Genomic DNA, 23,432 nt, shown 5'->3' on the forward strand with positions numbered 1-23,432 from the left:
TTGAATGCATCCCTCCTCACACAGGTGACTATCCAGTTGACCTTTGAATTTATCCACACTGTCAGCCTCAACTACTTGGAGGGGCTACTTGTTCCAGCAATCAATGACTTACTGGCTAAAAGAAACTCCCTACAATATAATCTAAAGCTCAACCCCTGTAATTTGAATTTATGGCCATTTACAATATCACATTAGTTTTATAGGATGTTATAATAAATAGCCTTATAATAAATAGTATTAAACTTTATGAGAATGATGCAATTTATGTAACTGCTACTGTGGGTGTGGATACACTCAGTGATCACTGAATTATGACCACCCCCATCTGTAATGGCCTGTGCCACATAGCTTACAGTATCCTATGCTAGAGCAGTGGTAATTTGCACCTGGTCATGTAAGTCAAAATGATAAAGTAGTAGTTATGGGATACAGTAAAATATCACAGAGTTTCAAAAGAGCATGCTTGTGTGTTGGGTGCTTCCATATCGGAAACAGCATGCATGTTGATTGCTCACATCTCAGGGCAAAGAATAGTGCGAAATGGATCAAACCACCTCATGTCTACAGAACTGTAAAGGATTACGGAAGGTGGATGTTTGTGGTAAGTAAAGGGGGCAGTGCATTGTATGGACTCAACAGCAGGTCACTGTGCAACAGTTGGCATTGCAATACAGTGTGAGGAATGCAACAACAATATCTGAAATGATGGTGTGCAGCACACACAGACATGGGTTTCCACAGCAGATGGCCCAGGAGACATCCCTCTTCACTGCTGATCATTGTCAATGGCACAGTATGCTTTGTTGTTGACAAATAACCAGTGTACTGTTTGTCAGTAATGCACTGGAGACTGGAAATGAGTGAGTGTGTTGGTCAATGAATCCAAATGTCTGGTGCGACACACCAATGGATGCCTTCATATGTGGCACAAACAACACAAGTCCATGAATCCATCTTAAATTGTGCCCACTGTCCAGGCAGGTGGCTGCTTAATATGGTGCATGTTTTTCTGGCAAGAACTAGCACTCCTGGTGCATATGGACCAGCATTTCACTGGTAAGATCATAGGAGATCTTACCAGTGAAATGCTGGTCCATATGCATCAGGATCTTTCAAGATGATAATACGCAGTATCATCAGGCCCTCACCTTGCACGAGTGGTTTGGGGAACACAGTGAAGATATTGCTATCTTGATTGGCTTTCAATCCACCTGAACACCTGTGGGATGCTTTGGAATGATAATGAGGTGTATGGACACCCAATTGTCATCTATTCCCTACAGACATCTAGTGGAGTTGCTGCCTAAGCAAATAGTGACTGCTATCTGGGCAATGGCCCAACATGGTATTTATAGGTGGTCATAATTCAGTGATCACATTTTGAGTCCAAGAGCCTCAGTAATCCTCTTTTTTGATATTAAAACACTTGCCTGGAGACAAATTCTACCACACCGCAGGACGCTACTTTTCCATTTTAAAGTTGATTTTGTCGAGGCTATTGATCTTTCCTTGGCTCCAGGATGTCATTGATGTAACAAACTGATATTTGGGGTTTAGGCTGTTTGGTCCAACAATCCTCCTAAAAGTAGGATTGCCTACCAAATGATCTATGAGATTTATGGATATTGGCCTTGGAAATCCTAAACGTAGTTGATGGTCAAAGGATTCCTTGCTGGATGGTGGTGTATGTAATTGTATGTCAAAAGATAAAAAGATGTCTTCCAGTTGTATTTGAACCTTTTCTAATTTTTGGATAAGCATTATAGTGTTGCTAATGATAAAAGGATTCCTGGGATAACTGTTGATATAAGGCTAGTAAGCCATTTGGAAATCTTTTCACCTGAGTGGAATCTATCATTGATATAGTGAGTCTGAGAGGTGGAGTTCCTCCTTGTGGTACAATCTGGTCTACCATGGTCAAATTTTGACCATGGTAGACCAGATTTGGTCAAAAAAAAAAAACTCCTCAAAAACCTAGACCAGAAGACAGGTTTTGATACTGAAACCTGTAATGCAGCCAATGTTATTTAGCTATTAGGTTTTACCATTGTACCAATTGTCCTCTAACATACCAATAAAACTAATTAAAATATTGCATGTGGAAAAAGCCTTTGTTGAATCTTTTTTACCCAATAAATAGCGGGCGCCTCCGTAGCCAGGTGGGAAGGAGCAGCAGTGCATAGCACATGCTTCTTGATTAGACCGGGGTTCGAGCCCGTCACCACCAAATACGGAGGATGCGGAAAGGTCGGGGAATGACCATCGCAGAGCAATATGGCCTTAGTTGCTAATGCTCCTAAAAACCAAATAACCCAATAAATAGCTATTTCTGTGCATGAAAGCTTTAATAATGATGTAAGTGAATCTTCTCTCTCTCTTTTTTTTTTATCATCAGTAAGAGCTGCATTTACATTACAAACTTGGGGTACCAGCACACATTTAGGAACACTGTCCAGTAGTGTACTGTCATTAACAACCCTGCCAACCTTTGTGACATTAAGCCTGAATAAATACAGAAGTGTAATTTAAAAATTTTATTTTGCAGTATCTAGTAATAGATTCATAGACATATTTGACTGGAACTGTGTGACAACTTTTTGAACACCTTGTATAATACATATTAGCATTAGTAGAGGTATATGATGCAAGAAAGCAAGCTTATACAGCATCAGCCAAAAAAAAAAAAAACCCTCTTCCCATTCATTCACTCCAAATGTGTTTTTGTGTAGTTCTGCCTTGAATTTATTTAAACTGTCAACTTCTTCAATGACAGTTGGACTTTTTGCCAACAATCAACCACCCGCTGGCTAAAGGCAAATTTCTGTACATCTGTTCTAAAATTGTCTTTAACCAAATTTGATTTTATGCCCCCTTGGGCAATTAATCTGGGCAAGAGGAAGAATCCCATCAGCATTGAGGTTGCTTAAACCATTCAAGGCCTTATACACCACAGTCAGATCACCTCGCAAGTGCCTAGTCTCCAGACACTGTAATTTGCAAAACTTAAGCCTTTCTTCATAAAAGCAACCCTTTGTTACATTCACTAATCTTGTTGCCTTTCTCTATACTCGTTCCAGCAGCTCTACATCCTTCCTAAAATGAGGCCTTCACACCTGTATACACTACTCAAGGTATGGCCTGACCATTGCCTTATACAAGGGGATAATCACCTCCTTATATCTGCTAGAAAAATTCCTGTATATCATTGACAAGACACCATGAGCTACTCTTGCAGACCATCTGCACTGCTCAGAAAACTTCATATCTGATTGCACAATTACACCCAGGTCATTTTCATTCACTACAACACAGTTGATACTGTTACACTCCCTTTATTTTGAGGCCTTGGAAATTAGGTGGTGGAGCCTGCCACAGTACTTAAATAATCTACTGGGTGCCTGACCTGCCTCCTCGTGGCAAAGTGTGGGCAACGGTGGGTTCCAATGGCTAAATAGTCAGAGAAACAACAGAACATAATGCTACACAACAGACCACTCCCCACACACTTTTTAAATCTCTGGCATCCACAGTTCTGTGTCACTCACTCACAAATACAATGTGAAGATGGGGGAAATCCTTGGTGCTGTCAGACACCTAACACTGTTATTAACGCTACTCATATGCAGTATTTTACATTTGTTAATGTTAAACTTCAGTTGCCACCTCTCAGCCAATCTGCTCAACTTTTCTAGATCCTGTTGTATTAGTGATTAGTGTACTGTCATTAACGACCTTTGTATCATCTGAAAACTTAGACATTAAGCATGATATACCTTCATTAATAAATACAGAAAACAACGCTGGAGGACTCCACTAATAACATTATTCCATGAAGAGCAGTGTCCATTGATTACCACTCTCTATCTTCTCCAACTCACCCATCCCATTATCCATAGCAGCAACTTGCCCTTAATGCCACATTATCCAAAGCTTTTCTAAGATTCAAGTATATGATATCAAAATTAATCTTCGCATCCATTTCCTTTGTGGCCACATCCAATCAAATCAAATTGCTCAGACTTCCCCTTAACAAACCCATGCTGTTTCCAAACTATACTTGTCTAGATGATCCTGCAGTGCTTCTTTAACCAGTGCCTCCATTAATTTCCCCGGAACAGAAGTTAAACTAACAGGTCTGTAATTACTTGTGTCACACTTTGATCCTTCTTTGTGAGTTGGGGTCATATTTGCAAATCTCCAATCCATAGGTATCTCCCTCGAGTCCAAGGAAGTTCTCATAATTATGGCCAATGGTTTGCCACCTCCTTTAATATAACTGGACAGATCCCTTCACCCAAGTGCCTTTCTTATGTTTATTTCAACAATTTCTGCTCCACTTTACTTTCAGTTATTACAAAATCATTTAGCTCACTGCTAGAGCTTAATCCCCTCCTCATGTGTAAATGTTGATGCAAAATACTCATTCAGTTTGTTAGCTATCTGAGCAGGATCATCAACAGTTGAACCATCGATACCAAGTGGCCCAATCTGATTCATCCCTTCCTTCTAGAATTTACATAAGAACTCATACTCTTTGCATTGCATCCTTTGCCAAAGATTTCTCATAATCTGCTTTTGCTTGCCTAACCTCCTTTGTGACTTGATTACAGACCAGCTTATATCTATCATAAGCTTGTGTCACCTGTTAATTTATATGTATTCCATGCATTTTTCTTCTCTGCCACATATCAAATTAGTTCATCTGACATCCATTTAGGTCTAAACCTTGAACAATATTTCTTAGTTGTATGAAAAGCCTAGTAGCTTCCAAGATTAATTCTTTGAATGCTTCCCATTTAGAATTTGCTATTGGTAACATCATCAGTTGGTCCTCCCACTATATAGAATTTAAAAACTGACTCAGACCACTGTAGTTACCCTTACAAAAGCAAAAACCATTTACCCCTGATGGTAGTTACCTCTTTCAGTAAATCCCATATCAGTACCTTGTGATCACTGTCACCCAGTGGTTCCTTTATCTGCAGATTCTTAATGCATGAAGAATCACTACTGATAATCAGATCAAGAATATTACTCCCTCTGGTTGCTTCCTGAACATGCTGCTACAGAAAACAATCATCCCATTAATCCACAAAAGCCTTGCTAGTGTGTGAGTGACCAGCCCACAAGTTCCAGTCAATATCTGGGAAATTAAAATTCTCCATTATAAGACAATCTAATTGATTGGTCCACTTTATTTCTCTGTACAGTTGTTCATTAGCATTAATAGCATACGATGCAAGAAAGCAAGCTTATGCAGAGTAACCAAAAAAAAAAAAAAAAAAAAAAAAAAGGAGAGAGAACAAAACCTTCCCATTTCACCCCTCCATTCGCTCCGAATGCCTGTCCAGCTCAGCCTAAAATTTATCTAGGTTATCAACTACCCGCTGGCTAAAGGAAAATTTCCGCACGTCTATTCTACAAATGTCTTTTCTCAATTTGAATCTGTGCCCACTCAGGTTCTTAATCTGAGCAAGAGGAAGAATCCCATCAGCATTCAGCTTGCTCAAGCAAATCAGAGCCTTATACACCTCGCAGGTGCGTACTCTCCAGGCGCTGCAATTTGCATAACTTAAGCCTTTCTTGGTAAGAGCACCCCTTTGTTCCCCTTCTAGCAACTCTATATCCTTCCTAACATGAGGCCTCCAAGACCTGTACACAGTACTCTAGGTGTGGCCTGACCATTGCCTTGTATAACGGGATAATCACCTCCCTGTCTCTGCTAGCAAAATTCCTATATATTATTGATAAGACTCCATGACCAGCCCTGGCAGCCCATCTGCACTGCTCAGCAAACTTCATATTTGACTGCACAATTACCTCCAAGTTTGTGAGGTTCACTATAGCCCCTAAACCCTCAATACATTTGTTTGGAATGACAAATTCTGCCCGATATTATTAAGGCATCAGAAGCAGGAATGAGTTAGCCAATTTTATAACAGAGGAGTAGAAGAATCTCAAGCCTAAGTTTTTCCATTTCCACAGATTGACAGGCTAGCTGTAGAACACAATATATTGATGTCTTGTGGATTATGTTGTTTTGGCAACAATCCAAAATGAGCCAGCTACTAGATTAAACTTCCAAGTGATTCATATTTTTTTGATATGAACTGTTTGTTTTCCTGAAATTGATGGGATTCTTCCACTTGTTCAGATTACAAACCTAAGGGGGCATAAATTCAAATTAAGAAAAGACAGATGTAGAATAGATGTGCGGAAATTTGCCTTTAACCAGTGGGTGGTTAATTGCTGGAACAAACTTCCATCTGTCGTTGTGGAAGTTGATAGGTTGAATAAATTTAAGGAGGAACTGGACAGGCATTTGGAGGGATTTTTTTTTTTTTTTTTTTTTGGCTGATGCTGCATAAGCTCATACACTTGCTTTGTTGCATCACATGCCACTACTACTACTTGGTAACTTTTATCGCTTGTTTTAAATAACTGATTGTAAATAGTAATAGTAGTAGTAGTACTAGTAGTAGTGGCACATGATGCAAGAAAGCAAGTGTAGGAGCTTATGCAGCATCAGCCGAAAAAAAAAAAAATCACACCATTCCCTCCAAATGCCTGTCCAGTTCCTCCTTAAATTTATTTAACCTATCAACTTCCACAACGACAGATGGAAGTTTGTTCCAGCAATTAACCACCCGCTGGCTAAAGGCAAATTTCCGCACATCTATTCTACATCTGTCCTTTCTTAATTTGAACTTATGTCCCCGTAGGTTCGTAATCTGAACAAGTGGAAGGATCCCATCAGAATTCAGCGTGCTCAACCCATTCAAGGCCTTATAGACCTCAATCAGATCACCGCGCAGGTGCCTAGTCTCCAGCCACTGCAATTTGCAGAACTTAAGCCTCTCTTGGTAAGAGAATCCCTTCATTCCCTCACCACTCGTGTTGCTCTTCTCTGTACACGCTCAAGCAAATCTACATCCTTCCTAAAATGAGGCCTCCAGACCTGTACGCAGTACTCAAGGCGTGGCCTGACCATTGCCTTATACAGAGGGACAATCACCTCCTTTTCCCTGCTAGCGAAATTCCTATATATCATTGACAAAACCCCATGACCTGCCCTAGCAGCCTGTCTGCATTGCTCAGAAAACTTCATATCTGACTGCACAATTACTCCCAGGTCTTTTTCATTTTCTACCACCTTAAGTGTAGTACCACACAGTTGGTACGTTTCTCTGGGGTTACTTCTACCCATATGCAGTACTTTGCATTTGTCAAGGTTGAACTTCAGTTGCCACTTCTTAGCCCATCTGCCCAAATTATCTAGATCCTGTTGCAGTAGCACACTGCCATTACTGTCATTAACAACCCTGCCAACCTTTGTGTCATCTGCAAACTTCAACATTAAGCCTGATATACCTTCATCAATATCATTGATAAATACACAAAACAACAGTGGACCCAACACCGAACCCTGTGGACTCCACTAATAACATTAGTCCACGAAGAGCAGCACCCATTGATTACCACCCTCTGTCTTCTCCCACTTAACCATCCTTTTATCCATTGTAGCAACTTACCCTTAATACCATTCTGCTCCAATTTGTACAGTAGTCTTCCATGCGCAACAGTGTCAAAAGCTTTCCTGAAATCCAAGTATATGATATCAAAATTATTTTTTGCATCCAGTTCCTTTGTGACCACATCATAATAACCAATCAAATTTGTCAGACAAGACTTTCCCTTAACAAACCCATGCTGTGTTTGAATTATTGCTGCAGTCTTGTCTAGATGATCCTGCAATGCATCTTTAACCAGTGACTCCATTATTTTACCCGGAACAGAAGTTAAACTAACTGGTCTGTAATTACTCGTGTCACCCTTCGATCCACCTTTGTGAATTGGGGACACATTTGCACATCTCCAGTCCGTGGGAACCTCCCCTGAGTCCAAGGATGCTCTCATAATTATGGCTAAGGGTTTGCTTAGTTGCTTTGCCGCCTCCTTTAAAATAACTGGATAGATCCCATCCACCCCAGGTGCCTTTCTTATGTTTAACTTCAACAATTTCTCCTCCACTTTGCTCTCAGTTATTACAAAATCATTAAGCACACTGCTACAATTTGATAACCTTCTTCCATTTTCAAACTGTAATAATTCCTCACGTGTGAATGTAGATGCAAAATACTCATTCAGTTTGTTTGCTATCTGAGCAGGATCATCAACAGTCGAACCATCGATGTCAAGTGGACCAATCATATTCATCCCCTTCCTTTTAGAGTTTATATAAGTAAAGAAATCCTTGCTGTTTTTCTTAGCATCCTTTGCCAAAGATTTCTCGTAATCCGCCTTCGCCTGCCGAACCTCCTTTGTGACCTGATTACAGACTAGCTTATATCTGCCACAGGCTTCTGCGTCACCTGATAATTTATATGCATCCCATGCATTTTTCTTCTCTGTCACGAGTCTCATTAGTTCATTTGATAACCATTTAGGCCTAAACCTTGAACGATATTTCTTAATCGGTATATAAAGTCTAGTAGCTTCCACGATTAATTCCTTGAATGCTTCTCACTTGGAATTTACTGTTGGTAACATCGTCAGTTGATCCCACTGTACAGAATTTAAAAACTGTCTGAGACCACTGTACTCCCCTTTACGGAAGCAAAAACCCTTTCCTTTACCCCTGACAGTAGTTACCTCTTTGAGTAAATCCCACTTCAGCACACTGTGATCACTGCCACATAAGATGGTTATAATATGATATAATATGCCACATAATAAGATGGTTATGATATGAGATTAAGTGCATGGAATGAAATGCAGCACAAAAGTTTTTGAATCACCAATTTTAAAAGTGGTAATATAGGGTTAAAGTGATTTTAACAATATTAGTAGTATAGGTAATTTCATTTAATGTGTGCAGTACTTTAGTTTATTTACAAATTTATAGATAAGTAAAACATTTTTAATAATGCTAATTTTTTTTATATTTCAGTGTCTTTTGTTGTTCATCTTCATTAATCATAAAGCAGTTACATACAATGATTACATATATCCTGATTGGTCAGTTTGTCTTGGTTGGCTTATGGCAGTTTGCTCACTTGTGCCAATACCACTGGTGGCTGCAATTCAGCTTTACAAAGCCGAAGGCACATTCAAACAGGTACATTTGAATATTAAAATTTTAATTTTTCATAAGAATTAGAATGTATTTATTTGAAGAGAAGGGACCCTTAATCTGATACTTGTAGACAGACATGAAGATAAAATGCATTAGAAAAATGGCATGGGCTTATGCCTTGTGATTGAATTCCATATTTCTAGGTTTCTGATACTGAGAGGTTAGTCTACCTTTTGTTTTAAACATGAGATATTGCTATGACATCCTGTTTTGCAAATAAGTGTCTCTAATGGCAACTCATAGAAAAAACAGCAAAACAAGTTTGCTTAAATTGCCTCAATATTTACAGGCTGAAAAAGAACGAAGTAGTCCTATGTATTTTACTATTATTAGCTAGGTTAAATACAGTGGAAGGGGTGTTTAAAAAGTAATGAGATTTCTCACATTATTTGTTATCTAGGGCAGCAGGCATTGGCTTACTTCACTTCTGCCCTCATAGATTATATTTAAGCATTGGAAATACCCGACATAACACAGGGTTGGTATCGCCAGTGTGCTGCATATGGTTGTGCATTATCTCAAAACAAAAAGTATTTCTTATGGGACACGTCAATCAAGTTTAACAAGATTTTTGGTAATATGATGTATACTAGTCAAGTTTTTTCCTTGCACCTTCACTGAAGACCATAGTAGTGAGTTCTTGTATCTAAGGATCTTCAACACAACAGTAATGATGGAAGTTGATCTTTCATCATTTTAAGTGCATGGCTATGACTGGAAACAAAGACCCAGTCCTCTCAGTGGAAGACTATCTGCCCCAAATCCAACAGAGAAAATAAACTCAATCAAATGTGAAGATAATGCTTATCATAATTTTAGATGCACAGTTCATTGTGAATAGTCTATATAATATTGGTGTAAACGCCCCATAGATAACTCTTAAACAAAAAACGACATTAGTAGTGTGTGAAGGGCATCATTTTATCTGTATCTCATATTCTGCCCTTCCTTCACAACAATTGCCATGTATTGCACTACCTCGAATAAGTAACGCTTCACTAAAAGAGAAGACTATTGTTACTTATTCTCAGTGGACACCATCACTTCAAGGCTTGTTTGTATATGTGTGGGATAATAACTCTACTATCCACTTGTCCCTATTAGACTCAGAAAAGCAAAAAGTAGAGGGAAAGTTATAGTAGGTGTAGAAGAATGAAAGGGACAGTAACTCCTTCAACTCACACCACTCAAATTGGCAATGCTTCCCCAGTAGAGAAGACTATTGTTACCTATTCTCGGAATCTCCGTGAATATCAAGGCTCCCCTGGTATTGCAGCCATGACAATCCAGTTGTGAAGATAATCCAACAATATGAGAGATGCCAGAAGGTGTATGTGATAATATTTAAGTAAAATTAAATGCGACAAGGCATCATATCTCTAAGAGTATAATAATCTATATAATATTGGTGTAAACACACCATAGACAACTCTTAAACAAACTATGTTAGTAGTGTGAAGGGCATAATTTTATCTGTATCTCATGTTATGCTCTTCCTTCTCTATGAGATATAGATAAAATGATGCCCTTCACACTAACATAGTTTTTTGTTTGAGAGTTGTTTATGGTGTGTTTACACCAATATTATATAGATTATTATACTCTTAAAGATATGCCTTGTCGCATTTAATTTTAATTAAAAAATTGTGAATAGTGTACCAGGAATACTGCAAAACAGTTGTACAGGCAACCCCGGTATAACACAGTACTTCTACAACACGATTGACAAATTGTGGCGATCCTTGCATAACACGGTGTGTGGGGAAAACCCTGCTATTATGTTGGATGTAATTTTTGAACGTACGTTTCCACAGTTGACTCACTAGTTAAAAAAAAAAAAAAAAAAAAAAAAAAAAAATTCCCGTGTTACATTCTGTTCTGGCGCCTCCGTAGCCAGGTGGGAAGGAGCAGCAGTGCGTAGCACACGCTTCTTGATTAAACCGGGGTTCGAGCCCGTCAACCACCAAATACGGAGGATGCGGAAAGGTCAGGGAATGACCACCGCATATCCCGGAGCAATATGGCCTTAGTTGCTAATTCTCCTAAAAACCAAATAACAACAACAACAACATTCTGTGCTATTAAACTTGTGGAAAAGTCTAGATTTCAAAGTTTTATTACTATTGTATAGTATAGCACGCCAGCCTATCCAAAAGTTGAAGTTATGTTCCTACCGCCACAGTTGTACTGGGTTAATACAACTTCTTTCAATCAGCCGTTAGATCAAAGCATTATATCCACCTTTAAAACTAATTCCATCAGAAAATTGTTACAATGGATTCCGAATCGATTTAAGTAATGGACTGTATCAGAATCATAGCTTTATCGCTGAAAGAAGTAAAACTGTGAAAAAAATGTATGGTCAGAGTCAGTTCATTCAGGAAATATGATTGAACGGGCAGAAAATGGAATTAGTGCAATAGTAGAACCTGCTGTGTCAGTAGGAGGGGAAGGTTTTGATGATATGACTACTGAAGCTCTCGTGGGTAGCACAGTTGATAGAAACGTCCTCCTTCCCACACTGGCTGGAAAAGACCAGAGTGCGAATCATGTAGATGAAGGGAGGAATTTTTATGGGTCTTTTTCACAATGTGGCTGAGTTAGTCAGGCTCAGGTAGCATGGTTTTTTTCTCCCAGCAAAACAGAAAATCGACCTCAGACACATGCAATTTATAAACAATATACACAGAGTAAGATGGCCTTAGTTGCCGATGCTCCTAAAAAAAAAAAAAAAAAAAAAAAAAAAAGATATGATTACTGAAGACGTTCAAGAATTACTGGTAGAAAATGAGGCCGGCGTAGCAGAATCGTTGCAAATGGCATCGGAGGTAAAATCAAATCAATTCTAATGATGATATCGCAGATGAAAATCCTACACTAAAAAGCATAAAATTAGCCGAGCAATTAGAATCTTATTTTTTGAATGCAGATTCTTGAATGAAAGGAGCCCAAAGTTCAAAAATGCTTAATCAAGCAAAAGAAAACAAACCCAGATTACTAATTTTTTAAAGAGAGCAGAAGATATACGAAATCTAGAATGGTGTATTTTTGTTAGCTTTTGGAACGTAACCTCCTTTTTCTTAGTCCCGTATAACATAGTTTCGCACAACACATTTTACAGGAACCTAATAACCATGTTATACAAGGGTTACCTGTATATGGCACTTGTGCAGTATTGTTTTGAGAAAACAGCCATAAAAGTAGGTTTCAGGGAATTGGTACTTGTGTCACAACAGTGTTTCTGCACACTTTTCACGTCAAGGATTTCTTGCAAAATATACCAGTATATCTGCCATACTCATTATCTTTAGTGCCCAGTGATTTCCCCCTTCCCATTGAAAGGCCACAGATTTGCAAAATCTTAGGAAATGATTAAGAATACAATGCAACAAAAGAAGCCCATCAGGAATGCTTCCAGAAGTTACAAAACATTGAAATTGGCATATCACTACCTCCTAACATTACTGTGTCAAGGAGACTACTTCAAGGGAATTCCATCTGAAGTTTTTTCACTTCCTAGATATTAGTTCAGTCCCTGAACTTTTTTGATCACATATCTTATGTACATATATAGGGTGGGTCAAAATTATGTATCCATAATTTGTAAATTAGATGCTCAATTTGTATTTCTTCTTTGAGACTGGATGGAGACCATGCAATTCTTAAATAGTACAGAAAATGTCATGGAGGTTCAGTGTGCATGGGAAAGACAATATGGAACAAAAGGCACCTACATCTAACAATAATCATCTGCACAATTTGAGAAATATGGAAATGTACACAATATCAATAAGGCAAACAGTTAAAGTAAAATGGTATCAGGAAGTATTGGAGACATTGAAGCTGCAATGAACTTTACAGCTTTAATGTCTTACAATTTGAACATTCATCACAGAAGTCAAGACAGTGTACAAGAGAACTGCAAATAGTAGTAGAGGCACGTGATGCAAGAAAGTAAGTGTATGAGCTTATGTAGTAGATGACTCTCATCAACCGGTGAAATACCACCACTTTGCTTATTGGAGGCTTGAAGTGGTGGAACCCATGTTTAGTCTCTAGAGCTAAGTTCCGGTCAACCCTTCCTTTTCTCTTCCATCATGCAGTATGATTGATGACTTTTGAGGTTATGATGAACGTCGTGGCGAGATCCAATATTCCTTACATTTTGAGGGTACAGCTCTAAAACGGTGTTCGCAGGCCAGCCGCTAGTTAGTACACCGGACCGAACCTATTGGTAACTCTCTAGGAGACTTCCGGATCAGCTAGTGTATAATCTTGCTACCTCTACTCTGCCAGATAGTGACTGGAGGGAGTCCGAGTAGTGTGTATGCGGGGAGCATTGTTGAGGCCACGTTATGTCAAGGATCTGGGTATATTCTTACCATGTGTACGGCATATCCAAAAATTTCATTACTTCATACGGCATGTCCCACCCACTTTTTCTTACTATTGAATACACCATGAATTGTCAAACTAATAGAGCAAGCTTATCTGCGAAAAGATCTAAACCTCCCAAGCACTTCTTAATTCATTTCACAAATATACGTGGTCTCAATTCTAATCTCAACAATGTCCATTTCCACTTGCAGTCTGCCAAACCCCATGTACTTTATCTGACAGAATCTCAGTTATCAGTTGATTCAACTACTGCTAATCTCAGATGCCCAAATTATTCGCTGTATGATTCCTTTCACCTCAAAGGTGGTATTTGTGCATATGTCCGTCTCGTGTTGTTTGGCATTACAAGAATGCAAAATGGGATGACCTGCGAGACTTCTTTTCCTTTGTCGGAATACTGTTTCAAAACTTCTGATGTCAACGTTTGCTCAGATCGTGTCAGTAAAATTAATCTTGCAGGAATGGAATCCTTTATCCCACACTCCACTTTAAAATCTTGTCCTTTATCTAAACCTTGGTTTTCCAATAAATGTGCTAAGGCTGTTCAAGAGAAGAATGTTGCATATCGTAATTGGCTTGTTTCTAATTCTTCAGTTTCATTTTCTGCCTACACCAAAGCTCGCAACAATTGTAAAGCAGTTATTAATCAGTTGAAACTAGAGTTTGAACAGGCTAAGAGTAGAAAACTTGCTTCTTGCCCTAATGGTAGCCGAGCATTCTGGTCTCTTGCCAAAGCTATTGGCCGCAACTTTTGCCCATCTCTGCTCCCACCTCTGTCCAAACCAGATGGTTCTGTTGTCACTTCAGCCAAGGATAAAGCTGACCTGCTAGCATCCCATTTTTCTTCCAGCTCATGTATTAATGATCTTGGTAAAACACCTCCTACCATTCCCAACATGCTCCATTCAATGCCTCCTGTGGTCTTCCGTCAAAAGGATATCAGAAGGATATTGATGAATCTTGATGCTAAGAAAGTTCCAGGTCCTGATGGTATTTCTCCACTTGTTCTCAAAACCTGTGCTCCTGAACTTACTCCTATTCTTTGCCGCCTTTTTTCACTTTCTTATTCCAAAAGGTGTTTTTCCTTCTGCTTAGAAATTTGCTCATATCCAGCTAGTTCCTAAAAAGGGTGACAAATCCCTCCCATCCAATTATCGTCCCATTGTAATTACTTCTACTCTTTCTAAAGTAATGGAGAAATCAATTAACTGCCAACTCTTAAACTACCTAGAAACCTTCCGTCTGATCAACAATCGACAGTATGGATTCCGTCAGTGTCAATCCACTGGTGATATTCTGGCTTATGTTACCCATTTATGGACTAATTCAATGGAAAGGTTCGGTGAAACACAAGTAGTTGCACTTGACATCTCAAAGGCTTTTGATCGTGTTTGGCATAAAGGTCTTCTAAACAAGTTTCCATCTTATGGTTTGCCAACTGGTTTTAGTAATTGGTTATCCAGTTTTCTCTCTGATCGCTCACTGAGGGTGATGGTAGATGGCTCTCTGTCTTCTAACTTTTCCACTAATGCCGGTGTCCCTCAAGGTTCAGTTCTTTCCCCCACTCTTTTCCTCTTGTATATTAATGACCTTCTTCCATTAACTGGAAATCCTATCCATAGTTTTGTCGATGATAGCACATTGCATTCCACTTTCCATTTTGAGAAACCTTGTCCTGCTCAATCAGCTTCAATTTCTCGAAAATTTGCTACCAATTCCTTAAATGTCGATCTTCAGGCAATTCTCCAGTGGGGCAAAGACAACTTAGTTGATTTTAACCCTTCTAAAACTCAGTCTTGTCTTATATCTCGCAAAAAGGATTCTTCTGCTGCTATGCTTATCTTTAGTGACACTCCGATTTCTAGGCAAAATGATATCTCTTTTGGGGATTACCCTGACTTCTAATCTATCTTGGCACAAGCACATTACAAATATTGCTTCCTCTGCATTTAAAAAACTTGGTTTTCTCTTTCGCTCTCGGCGTTACTTTTCTTCCAAACAGCTGTTCACTCTGTATAAATCACAAATCCGCCCTGCCATGGAATATTGTTCCCACATCTGGGGTGGTGCCCCCAAAACCTCTCTCAGGCTTCTTGATTCCATTCAGAAGAGGGAAGTTAGGTTAATTAATAATTCATCTCTAACAGAGTCTCTCCACTCGCTTTCTCATAGACGTACTGTTTCTGCTGCATGCCTCTTTGACAGATACTTCCATGGGCACTGTTCTTCTGAATTGGCTTCTATAATTCCCGCTCTCTCTTTCAAAACAGTCTGAACACGTGCCGCCACCAGCCAACATCCATTTACTGTCCAACTTCAAACCTACAGAACCAACTTTTCATCTTCCTCATTTATTCATTCAACTACCATTTTCTGGAACAACCTCCCTTCTTATGTATTTCCTGAAAATTACAATCTACAGAAGTCCAATGTCAACAAATATCTTCTTTCGTCTTCTCAACCTCCAACCCAAGCACGGTACTAAGTACTATAGGTTCTAATACCTCTCATGTTTGGGGTTCACATAAAAAAAAAAATCCACACACAACCGTTCCCTCTAAAACTTTATCCAGTTCCTTCTTGAATTTATTTAAGCTATCAACTTTGTTCCAGCAATTAACCACCCACTGCCCAAAGGCAAATTTCTGCACATCTATTCTACAACTGTTTTTCCTCAATTTGAATTTATGCCCCTTCAGGTTTGTAATCTGAGCAAGTGAAAGGATCTCATCAGAATACAGCATGGTCAACTGATTCAAAGCCTTATATACCTCAATCAGATGCCTAGTCTCTAGCTGTCTGCAATTTGCAGAACTTAAGCCTTTCTTGGTGAGAGGATCCCTTCGTTTCCCTCCTCTGTACACGCTCAAGCAACTCTACATTTTCTAAAATGAGGGCTCCAGGCCTGTACACAGTACTCAAGGCAAGGCCTGACCATTGCTTTATACAAAGGGATAATCACCTCCCTTTCCCTGGTTGCAAAATTCCTGTATATCATTGACAATACCCCATGACCTGCTCTGGCAGCCTGTCTGCATTGCTCATAAAATTTCATATCTGACTACACAATTACGCCAGGTCTTTTTCACTCTCCACTTCCCTGAGTGTAGTACCACAAACTTGGTACGTTTCTCTGGGGTTACTTCTACCCATATGGAGTACTTTGCATTTGTCAATGTTAAAATTCAGTTGCAACTTCTCAGCCCATCTGCCCAAATTTTCTAGATCCTGTTGCAGCAGCACACTGCCATTACTGCAGATATTTGTACCATCTGCAAACTTCGATATTAAGCCTGATATGCCTTCATCAATATTGTTGATAAATACTTGTCTTCTCCTACTCAACCACCCTTTTATCCATTGTAGCAACTTACCCTTAATAACATAATGTTCCAATTTGTACAGTGATCTTCCATGCGTAACAGTGTCAAAAGCTTTTCTGAAATCCAAGTATATGATATCAAAATTATTTTTTTGCATCTAGTTCCTTTGTAGCCACATCATAGTATCCAATCAGATTTGTCAGACAAAACTTTTCCTTAACAAACCCATGTGTCTGAATTATTACTGCAGTTTTGTCTAGATGAACTGCAGTGCATCTTTAACCAGTGACTCTATAATTTTACCCAGAACAGAAGTTAAACTAACTGGTCTGTAATTACTTGTCACCGTTAGGACCCCCCCCCCTCCCTTGGGGATACATTTGCACACCTGCCGTACGTGGAGACGTCCCCTGAGTCCAAGGAAGCTCTCATAATTATGGCTAAGGGTTTGCTTAAGTTCCTTTGCCACCTCCAATATAACTGGATAGATCCCATCAACCCCATGTGCCTTTCTTATGTTTAACTTCAACAATTTCTCTTCCACTTTGCTCTCAGTTATTAAAAAATCATTAAGCACTCTGTTACAGTTTGATAATCTTCTGGCATTTTCCTTATTTAATAACACCTCCTGTGTGAATGTAGATGAAAAATATTCATTTAGATTATCAGCTATCTGAGCGGGATCGTCAACAGTCGAACCATCGATATCAAGCGAACCAATCTGATTCATCCTCTTCCTTCTAGAGTTTTTATAAGTAAAGAAGTCCTTGCTGTTTTTCTTAGCATCCTTTGCCAAAGATTTCTTGTAATCTGCCTTCACTTGCCTAACCTCCTTTACCATTCAATGATATACAGGGATAAGGAGGTGATTATTCCCTTGTATAAGGCAATGGTCAGGCCACACCTTGAGTACTGTATACAGGTCTGGAGGCCTCATTTCAAGAAGGATGTAGAGCTGCTGGAACGAGTACAGAGAAGGGCAACAAGATTGGTGAATGGAACAAAGGGGTACTCTTACGAAGAAAGGTTTAAGTTTTGCAAATTACAGTGTTTGGAGACTAGGCACCAGCGAGGTGATCTGATAGAGGTGTATAAAGTTTTGAATGGTTTGAGCATGCTCAATGCTGATGGGATTCTTCCTCTTGCTCAGAATAATCACCTGAGAGGGCATAAATTCAAATTGAGGAAAGACAGATGTAGGATAGATGTGCGGAAATTTGCCATTAGCCAGTGGGTAGTTGGTTGGCGGAACAGACTTCCATCCCTTGTTGTTGGAAGTTGATAGCCTAAATAAATTTAAGGCTCAGCTGGACAGGTACTTCAAACGAAAGGAGGGGTGAAGTGGAAGTGTGTTTTTTTTTTGGCTGATGCTGCATCATATGTCTCTACTAATGCTATATCTGGGAAGTTAAAATCCTCCATTATAACACAGTCTGATTTACTGGCCCATTCTAGTTCATTGTACTCATTAGACCTGTAACACACTCCTACTCTCATTTTTGCTTTCCCAGTGCTTATGTCACACCAAACTGACTCAACATTGTACTGTCCATCTATGTCAACTGGATGCAATTCCTTAGATTTTATGTTTTTCTCAATTAACAGCATAATCTCTCCTCTCTTCCTGTACACATTGTACTCCCCAAATTCCAATTCTGTGTGACACCATGTCTCTGATATCCCAACAGTATCTGCCTTTGATGTCTTGATCAGCACTTCAAATTCATCAAATTTATTTACTGTACTTCGAGCATTGGTGTACATGCACCTATTCTTATTTACCCTAACACAGCCCATATATTTATTCATTTTATAATGACTGCTATCAGTTCCTGAAATCCCCAGCACACCGCCCACTGATCATTCTAATAGAAGTAGTGCAAGAATCACCTTCACCTCTGCCTGCGGCTACTTTAAAATGTTTTAGTCTGTGAATCCCCCCTCAAGCTAGCAGTTTTCCGACCCACCTAACGCTGCCTCTATAACAACAGCAAACACTCTTGCACCCTTTCTATTTAAGTGTACCTCATCCTAGTAGAAGCAGTCTCTCCTGTAAACAAGCACAGACCATGCTGAGAAAAGTTCTACCCCGTGAACCTTGCACAATCCCTCTAGGGCTGAATTGCTTGACAAGGCATTGATAAGTAAATCTGTAGATCTCCTACTCTTAATGTCATTAATGCCAACGTGTACAACAATATCACCCTTTGTCCTTAAAAGATGATATCTGCTCTACAAAATCAACTTTTGCCCCTGGCAGACATACACTGGTCCTATTCCATCTATCCTTTTTTAGATATATTACCCATCTCCCTGACAGTACAGTCACTGATAATAACTAACTCCTGTGGGAGCAGCACATTCTGTCTTGGAGATTACCACTGTGTTGCCTGATGCACAAGAGTGAGCTCTGGTGTTGAATTGGGCAGCTGAGAGCTTGATGGTCCCCTCATATTAATTTCTTCGAGGGCATCTACCCTACACCGCAAGTTCTCATAGATGCCCATCAGAATGCTGAGTTGGCACCTAATTTCTAGACACTCTCTGCACCTAGCACACACAAATACATCCTCTTTGGCTAGATCATATTCTTTCCAGAGAGTTTGGCAAACATTTCACAAATTGCATATTTTTTTAGGCTGTGATGCATTGTAGAATCGCGCCACTTCATGCCCGTTGCTTTGCTGTTCTAGTCTGGGTCATGATACTGAAAATTAATAAGGTCAATAAATTTAATTTATTAATTATCAATACAAATGAGTTAGGCAAGTGTTATAAAGAATCTTAAAGGACATAAATTTGAAGTTTTTTAGACCTCGATTACTGCATGCAGTACAAGAAGATGATCCAGATTGACAAACACAAATTTGGGGTTTGTACATCATGGAATCAGTGTTGCTGTATGGTTAGATGAATCCATGTTTGAACTAAATGTACATTTGAATCATCACAACTGTGTTTACTGGGCTAATAAAAATCCTCACCTTGCAGATACAATGGCACTATTACTGAGGAGAAGTATCTTGATATATCAAGGATTTATGCAGTACCCAATATCAGATGCATGTTTTCACATAGGGTGATGCTTCTCTAATAGGATGCAATACCTCTGCATATTCATACTTCTGTGCATGACTATCTGGACATGGAATTTCAGCAAACACGGATAGGTTAAATTATGAAAAATGGGATGAGTCTGATGCAACAGCATTAAAGATTTATGGTAAAATTAATGAAATTCAAAGGACGGAGGATTATCCTCTAGAGAAAGATTCATACCCTGCAAAAATTTATTATAGAAAAACCACAGGTGCTGTTAATTAGATATTAAGTTTGAATCAGTATAAGTCTGTTGAGAAGGTTCAAGTGGAAGTATTAAAATCACCTATATTTGAAAATGTTAAAAAGTGACAGATATAAGAAAGTCAGAGGTTGAAGGCTCATAATAGAAACTGATACAATTGTTGCAAAACTGTGATAACATTGAAAGAGTGAGATCTCAAAGAGCCCTGACCCAAAACCACAAGAGAAGGAATTTATTAATGAATAATATAACAGTATGAAGAGCTTGTTGAAAATACTTCCAACAATGTTTTCCATAAAGTGGTAAATATCCTGTTTATTTTGCTTTTAGTCTACTTTTCTCAGTCTCCTCCTTACTTATTATTTGTCATTATATTATTTGGATTTCTTTATCCAAATTTCTGATTCCATGTAGTTTCCTTTCTGAGATATCAGTGAGATTAAATTAATAATATGCTGTGGTTGGTTCACTTTTCCCATAGAGTTTGATTATTTCTATTCCAACAGAAATAACCTCAGGGGCTCACATCTGGTGAGCGTGAACTTGGCAAACCCAGGGTCCTGAGCTGGATATCATCATTCTTCTCTTTCCCTTCTACTTCTCTCTCTCTGGGTAACTCAGAAATTTTTTTTGGCTGGTGCAGCATAAGCCTCAGGCTTCCTTGCACTATATGTCTAGTAATAATAATTAACAGACCATGAACTTTTGAGTAGTGAAATATTGTGCTCAGCTGATTTGGTCACCATCCCTGTGCAACTTAACTTGGTGGTGATGCTACCACATACATTTTTGCACATGCATTAAAAGTTTTATTTTCTTTATTGTTGCATGTTTCCTCATCTTTACTTCAGAGATATTTGTAAACTGTACTTAATTACAATTAAGAATTTTTGAGCAAAACACATCAAGTTTGCAAAAAGAATATTCTTTTTCTTTAATCTTCTAGTGATTTTAAATAGTTCAATATATTGGATTTACTGAGGATGGAGTGTTGGCAGATTTATGAGATTCTACTGTACTCTGAATTATTTTGCTTTTCATTAAATGGAACTTTTCAGTAACAGCAGTGCATGTTCATACCATGTGACAAATTCCTACATATCTGGGCAGATACATAGAGATGTTGTGTGTGCATTTTAGTGCAAGAATAGTCATGATGGAAGGCTCAAGTGACCTTGAATGTGGCATAGCAGTCAGTGTCTCAGAAATTGCCACCTTGCTGAGGTTTTCATGTATCGTGATTAGCAACAGCTCATTGAATAAAGAGGCCAGAGGAAGCTGACAAGACTTGTGCAAGGTAACAGAAGTTACTCTGCACAAATCAGTCAAATAGCCCAGTACAACAGTGGTAACCAAAAAGGCATGTTAAAATGCACAAGTGGGGATATCACAACCAATAACCAAACTGGGTTCCAATCCTCTTGGGCAAAAGGTGGTACAGTTACAGTGGACTCATGAGCATCAATATTGGACAGTAAAGGATTGAAAGAACATTGCCTGGTGTGCCTAATCCTAGTTCCTGCTGATGGGAGGACAAGGATATGGTGAAAAGGGAGAGTATTTTCATGGTGCACATTGGGAATCTTAATACCAATAGAGCAACATTTGGATGCCATTGACTATTTGGAAAAAAATGTTTCTGCCTGGTACTATCCATTATGGTTCTTCCAATTGTACAGAACTGGTTCTAGAAACATGAGTGAATTCAGCCTGCTGCAGTAGCCACCCAGTTTGATAACTGTGGAAAGTAATTGAGACAACACAAACTTTCTTTCTTGTGGCATTATTTTGGCATCTTGTTGAGTCCATGTCATTCTGAGGCTGGAGGGGGGACCTACTTACTATTAGGTATGTGTATCTAATAAAGTGGTCCCTCATATATAATTAATACCTTTGCCTTTTTTTTTTTGTCTCATAACCAAAAATATGTAAACTATCCTTATTCCTTCTGTTACATTTGTAGTGCAACACTGTTAATACAGAATTTATCACTCAATCTCTTCTGCCCATATTGTGATAAACTTACAGAAGTGTGAGCCAATGGAAAATAAAAATCCTTTGTTTGACATGTAGACTGTTTGTTGTGTTTTGCATGTTCAAATAAATAAAGCTATAATACATTATACAAATTTTACTCCCTCCCATAACTTTGAACTTACTGATCAAAGAACATCCAAAACTGTTTACAAAAGCTGAATTTGAATGATATGGTATGTGGGGCTTAGATCTAAGAATGCTGTAAAACTTCCAGCTAAGTTATAACTGGAAAGTTTTAACTATCAATATGATCTGTGTGCTACTATGATTTATTGGCAATGTTCTCTATTCTTTATCAGCCTTATTTGCATTTAAAATACAGCCACCCAGCCCCAATATTCTCTAATCATAAGCAGATTATTTGAGTTCTCAAACTCCTTTGAGAACTCAAATCCTTTCTCTGTGATTGAGAGAGCAAAGTCAAACTGATCACTAGTATATATAAAAAAGCACGTTTTTAGTTTTAGAAAAAGTTCCCTCAGCTTGGAGTTGAAATTATGGATGAATCAGACAGCAGACAAAAGTTTTTCCGCATGTACTTGTATTTCTCTAAAAATGACAGCTTGAACAACATTCAAGGATGTTGTGGAAAACTTTTTTGCAATCTTTGGTGTGGACTGAAAGATTTCATCAAGAACATGAAAAAATTGTGACGCTTAAAATAGATTGATTCTTTTTTTAATGATATTTGTTTTGATATGTTTAATACAATTATAAACCAACCTTCCTCTATCAAATGCTGCATCAGTACATTATCCATTATCTTCCTTTTCTAAACCTTGTGGTTTTTCTTGAAATACCAAATTATAAGATATTCTAATACTGTTAATGGGGGTGGGGAGTGAAACTTGTTTTAAAAACTCATCCCACTCAAACCAGTTGTCGATTGCATCCATAACTATCAAATTTCTGTCCTTTTTGAGATGTGGAAATAGAAAACAGTCCAATGGAGCCGAATCACTTGTCAACAAATCTGTCCTCAATTTGAATTTGTCCCCTCATATGTCATTAGCATTAGTAGAGGCATTTGATGCAAGAAAGCAAGCTTATGCAGCATCAGCCAAATAAAATAAATAAAAAATAACCACTTCCACTTCACCCCTCTGTTCGTTCGAAATACCTGTCCAGCTGAGCCTTAAACTTATTTAGGCTATCAACTTCCACGACAAGGGAAGTTGGTTGGTGGAAGTCTGTTCCACCAACCAACCAACCACCCGCTGGCTAAAGGCAAATT

At 38.7% G+C, this 23,432-nt stretch overlaps 1 protein-coding gene across 1 annotated transcript in view; it reads left to right on the forward strand.

Annotated features, from left to right (window-relative positions):
- The window catches only part of LOC150082051 (sodium- and chloride-dependent glycine transporter 1-like), a 158,944-nt gene that overhangs the window by 128,741 nt on the left and 6,771 nt on the right, over nt 1–23,432 (forward strand). The window contains exon 13 of the mRNA XM_090379081.1: nt 8,951–9,118. Coding sequence (XP_090235207.1) covers nt 8,951–9,118 — 168 coding nt within the window. The remainder of the gene's footprint in view (nt 1–8,950; nt 9,119–23,432) is intronic.

This window comes from Mastigoproctus giganteus, chromosome 8 (genome assembly GCF_048544385.1).
Source record: "Mastigoproctus giganteus isolate SK-2022 chromosome 8, ASM4854438v1, whole genome shotgun sequence".
In the NCBI taxonomy this organism is placed as follows: Eukaryota; Metazoa; Arthropoda; class Arachnida; order Uropygi; family Thelyphonidae; genus Mastigoproctus; species Mastigoproctus giganteus.